Genomic DNA, 5031 nt, shown 5'->3' with positions numbered 1-5031 from the left:
GGAGGCAGAGGCAGGCAGATTTCTGAGTTTGAGGCCAGCCTGGTCTACAAAATGAGTTCCAGGACAGCCAGGGCTATACAGAGAAACCCTGTCTCGAAAAACAAACAAAATAATAATAATAATAATGATAATTAATATTAATAAAAAATAAAAAAGCAAAGAACTGTCTCAACGTAAAGACTTAGATTTAAGATTTATGGTTGTTTAAGAGTCCTTAACTGTGCACGTAACTTTATCAAAATACTCATTTATAAAAATTATTAAAACCGCTGGGTGGTGGTGGCACACCTCTTTAATCCCAGTACTCAGGGGAAGAGGGGGCAGAGGCAGGCGGATCTCTGTGAGCTTGAGGCCAGCCTGGTCTACATATTTGAGATCCAGAACAGCCAAAACTACAGAGAAACCCTATCTTGAAAATCAAAAACAAAACAACAACAAAAGGGTAAATCCTTACTTCTCAAAAGTGTGTTCTGAAATTTTAAGGCAAAAGACAATGTCCTAAAGAAATGCCAGGAGACTACACAAGGCAACTGTCTCCAAAAGAAAGATGATTATTTTCTTATGGATTACCCAAACTCATAAGTGACTACTGATCAAACCAAAGCACTAATGTACTAGTTCTTTGTAATAAAACATTAAAATTGTCATCACCCACTATGAACCTTCTGCCTTTGGAGACTAGCCAGAACTGAGCTCAGAAGATTGTCTTTACTACAAAGTAACAACAAGAAAACTCAGCTGCTTAATCAAGAATGACTACAATGGTGTCATAAACCAGTCCTTTGCACCTGCCAAAGGACCCAAGCAGGAGCCCAGCCTCTTTTATCTTAACCAATCACTTCTCAGAAACTCCCTTCCAACTGAGGTCCTTGCTCTTTCTGATCCCTCTACATCATTAAACTATTTCCTCTGCCTATCTTCTGTGTGTCTATCCAGCCTAAGTATTACACTTTTACTCTCAAGACAAAAATCTCACATGTTTTTTGACAACTGCTTTTCCTTTGCTAATGAACAAATCTGCCTACAGTTGATTGGGTTTCTCTGTGATGAGGACATTTATGAAGCTGTTGACTACATCAGAGCTAGAACTTGCAAACACGAGATAAAATTGAAATAGACAGCAAATGAGTTCTGGGCAATCAACACAGGTTTAATTGTAATTCAGTGATTTTCTTAATTTAAAAATGACTTCATATTATAATTTTAAAAATACAAAACTCATGTTCCACAGGGTAAGTTAGCCTGTGAAGCCTAATGTGAAGCAATGGGGTAAATTAGCCAGGAGCTGAATTTACGGTTCAAATGCTGTTTGTGCTGTCTGTACTACTGCAGTGATAGAGGCGACCATCAGTCACTGCGCCTGTCACAGAAGCACTGAATAAGGCCCACTCAAAGGGGCTCTTATCACAAAAGTCCATATCTAATTTAATGTAGTCAAATATACCTTGTTTGTTTTATGTAACTATTTAACATATATACATACTATGGTATGCATCTTCTCTTCCTAATTCTGACATGTTTTACTGAGTACTTAATATCTCAGAAAATAATCTCAGAAATATAAAGTACTACCTCTAGAAAATGAATATAAAGTTAGCTTCTTTTTCAGAATTTATACAGACATTACTTGAAAATTCCTGAGAAATACTGTGCAATGATGTTTCTAGTGTCGACCTGCTTACACGTGCATTCTCTCTTCCTTTCCACACCATCAAATATTCTTGATCTACTACGCCCTCTACTCCACAAGAATCTAATACTGACCTATGTCTCTGAATGTGTACTATAACAGCATGCGGTCTACTCCCAGCTAAGTCGGGATAAGAAACCGATACTGAAGTAAATCCCGTTCCCTGAAACTTTACATCTATTTGCAGAAGACTAAAGCTGGCTGTAATGCTGATATAGAATATCCTTCAGCAGCCAGAACAGTCTCTGAAGAATGTTTGTGCCTAGGAAGTCTTTTCTTACTACCACAAGTGTTAATCTGAATTAAAAAAGGAAGTGTACTTACTGCTGCACTCAATAACAAAACAACTCAAGAAAGCTGCTCTAATTTGCATAACTTCCCATTAGTTTCCTAATCCAGCTAAACTGTAACATCATAATAGTGAGAAATTTACCTTAATCACAATAATGTCTAATATAGTAGGGACTCTGATGTTTGAAGGACTAAATTTAATTATCTAGTATATTTACCCACCCCAAAAAACACAAGCTCTTTTATTTCTGTTACAAAGAATCATGATCTCTGTCTGAAAAAGAATACATATAAAACATCTTTTGAAGGCCCAGAAATTTTTTAAGACTTTTACCCTTTTCCCTTCTTATATGATTATAATTTTCAAAACTCCCTACATGTTCTTCCATCATAATTCTAAATATTATAGAATTTCTCTCAGCCTTTCATCATGTACATAAATTTACTTTGTTTTATTAAACTGATTTCCTAAAATTGGGGATAAATTTGTCTGTTTTGAGGCACGGTTTCAAGCTCCTGGACTCAAGGATGCTCTCTCCTCAGCTCCCCACTGAGCCCACAAATGGACACTACTGCAGACAACTAAAGCATCATTTATTGAAATGATGAAACTGTATACTGAAGTGATATTTACAGCAAAACACTAGGACAACTGAAATGAAGGACACATGGAAATCGTAAAAGATGCCCACCTCGAAATGGAAAGAGAGGCAAATTAACATAGCTGTAGTAAGTTGCAAAATAATGCATAATAATGTTTTATGTACCTCTGTACCCTCTGTGTGTGTGTGTGCTTGTGTGTGCTTGTGTGCTTGTCTGTGTGTGTGTGTAAGTATGTACGCATGAGGAATATAAAATTGTATGTATTCCAAATTAGCAGCAACTGTCTTGGCATGAAAAATTGTTTGTGATCTTTACATTCTTCCTTTAATTTGTTTGTAGATCTTTTGGGGAGGGGGGGGGTTGGCTGGTTCTAGTTTTTAACTAAAACAAACTTTACACTGTTCTTAAAGTGAAAAAATAGTAACTAATACTTTTTAAACTTTATATTGAGAGCATACTATAATTCCATCATTTCCCTCCTTTCTTTCCTCCCTCCAAGGCCTCCCACCTACCCTTCCCTATTCTCTTTCAAACCCACAGCCTCCTAGTTCACTGTTCTTACATGTGTCATCTGTGTGCATAGATACACATATACTTTTAAATATAACCTCTCAGTCTGTGTCATGCTGCTTGCCGTGTGTATATTTCTGGGCTGACCACCTGGTATTCGATAACTAAATGGTGGGCTCTCCTGGGAAGTCTCTGTCCCCTGCATGCAGCATTTCTAGCTGTCTGTAGCTCTCTGTATTGCTGAGGCCCTGTGGGCCTGCCTTGTCCACTTGCCATGTCTATGTTGTCCCTTTCAGCTCATCTCTGGCAATCATGTGGTGAGATATTACTGAGATTTTTACAGAAAATGTTATAGGATTTACTTACCGTGACACAACCTTTTGAAGTTCCTTTTATTTTACCAATATACACACAAGTAAATATGAAATCCAATTTCAGATCCATTTCACTATTAGATTTAATACAGGAAATGTTTTCTATGTCAGGATTGTATGAACATAATTCAGATGTTACCTAAAAAGTATAAAGTTGAAAATTAGATTCAAAGATAAAATTCTTCTTTAAATGATGACTAAAGAATTTTATACTGTTCTTAATAGAAGAAAAACAGTCAATAAGATTTTTTTTATAAAATGTAGATTTTACATTTATTATTCAATTTTGAATCTTGGACATTTTTAGATTTTTGTTTGTGCATATGTACAAATGAAACCAACATTGAGAATAATTTTTATGGGATATTTTGTATTTGTTTAAAGACATGATACCTATTTTGAATTGTATCCTTAATTTCCTACTTTAAGGCCACTCTCTCACCTTACTATTACCCAAACGAGTCTGTTTACTTACCGTCCGGGGTTTAGGGAGTGGGGGAGAGAAGAGCCAGTGACTGGGGTAAAGAAAAAGCAAAGAGGACTGTTGCCAGATTTATTCTGTTTTACAATTATTTATATTCTTGAATAAACTCCCTAATTAACCTTTGAGTTTGTTAGGATGAACAGTTATGCTTTCTCTCTCTCTCTTTTAAACCTGTAAACAGTGGAAATTCAAGTGGACACATAGATATTTGTTGAATTAAATTGACTATGTTAGATTTAATTCAAGTATAATATCTTTCTAAAAATTTTATTAATCTTCACTGTATTGGAAATAGCACAGAGAATAAAAATGCTGGAATATGTTTTCATTTTCAAAGATTTGTAAGTCTCGTGGAAGAAAGAGATAAATGTGTAAGTAATTATTTATATTATGGTAAACTGCATACTGAAAATCTTTACCAGATAGCTTTGGAATAGAAACCTAGAACTGCCTGGAGAAATCGGTGAGGCTGCACACAGAAGACAGCTCATGGTTTACAACATGAAGTGATGATTACTAGGGCCATGGAAGTACTGACCTACTAGAGTAAGCACCATGTACAAGTCTGAAAATTCTAGAAACTACAAGGTATAGTAACATGTGATACAATCAGCTTGTTTAGTTTGAAAGCTCAAGAGCTACTTAGTAGACTACAGGGATGGTGCAGCTTAAGAAGACAGGCTTCCTTTCCTTCTTTTCCAGAAGATCAAGGTTTGATTCCCATAGCCTACAATGACCTGTAGCTCTGAGTTCCAGAAACCAGGTATCCTACTCTGTTGGTCACAGGCACTAGGTACACATGGGGTGCTAGGATATACAGGCAGGTAAAGCACTCATACACATAAAATAAAAATAGGATTACTAGGCTTAAAACTATTCTCTGGCCACAGATTGAGTACTTACTAATATTTTGAATATTTATTAGTGGCTGTCATGAAGTGCTTTGATTTTCTAGATCAAAATTTAGGTTTAATTAGTCATTTCTATGGAATTCGTTTTAACAGTCAAAAAAAAAAGGATAACCAAAATAACTGATTAGTCAGGGAGAAAGTCCAACAGAAATGTTGATACTGAGTTCG

At 35.9% G+C, this 5031-nt stretch overlaps 1 protein-coding gene across 1 annotated transcript in view; it reads right to left on the bottom strand.

Moving 5' to 3' along the window:
• Positions 1–5031, bottom strand: part of Senp7 (SUMO specific peptidase 7) — a 107491-nt gene that overhangs the window by 25240 nt on the left and 77220 nt on the right. Inside the window, exon 12 of the mRNA XM_029544337.1 lies at positions 3445–3607. Coding sequence (XP_029400197.1) covers positions 3445–3607 — 163 coding nt within the window. The remainder of the gene's footprint in view (positions 1–3444; positions 3608–5031) is intronic.

Source organism: Mus pahari, chromosome 12 (assembly GCF_900095145.1).
Source record: "Mus pahari chromosome 12, PAHARI_EIJ_v1.1, whole genome shotgun sequence".
Taxonomy (NCBI): Eukaryota; Metazoa; Chordata; class Mammalia; order Rodentia; family Muridae; genus Mus; species Mus pahari.
The sequence above is the reverse complement of the archived record's forward strand: the minus strand, read 5'-3'. Positions and strand labels throughout refer to the sequence as shown.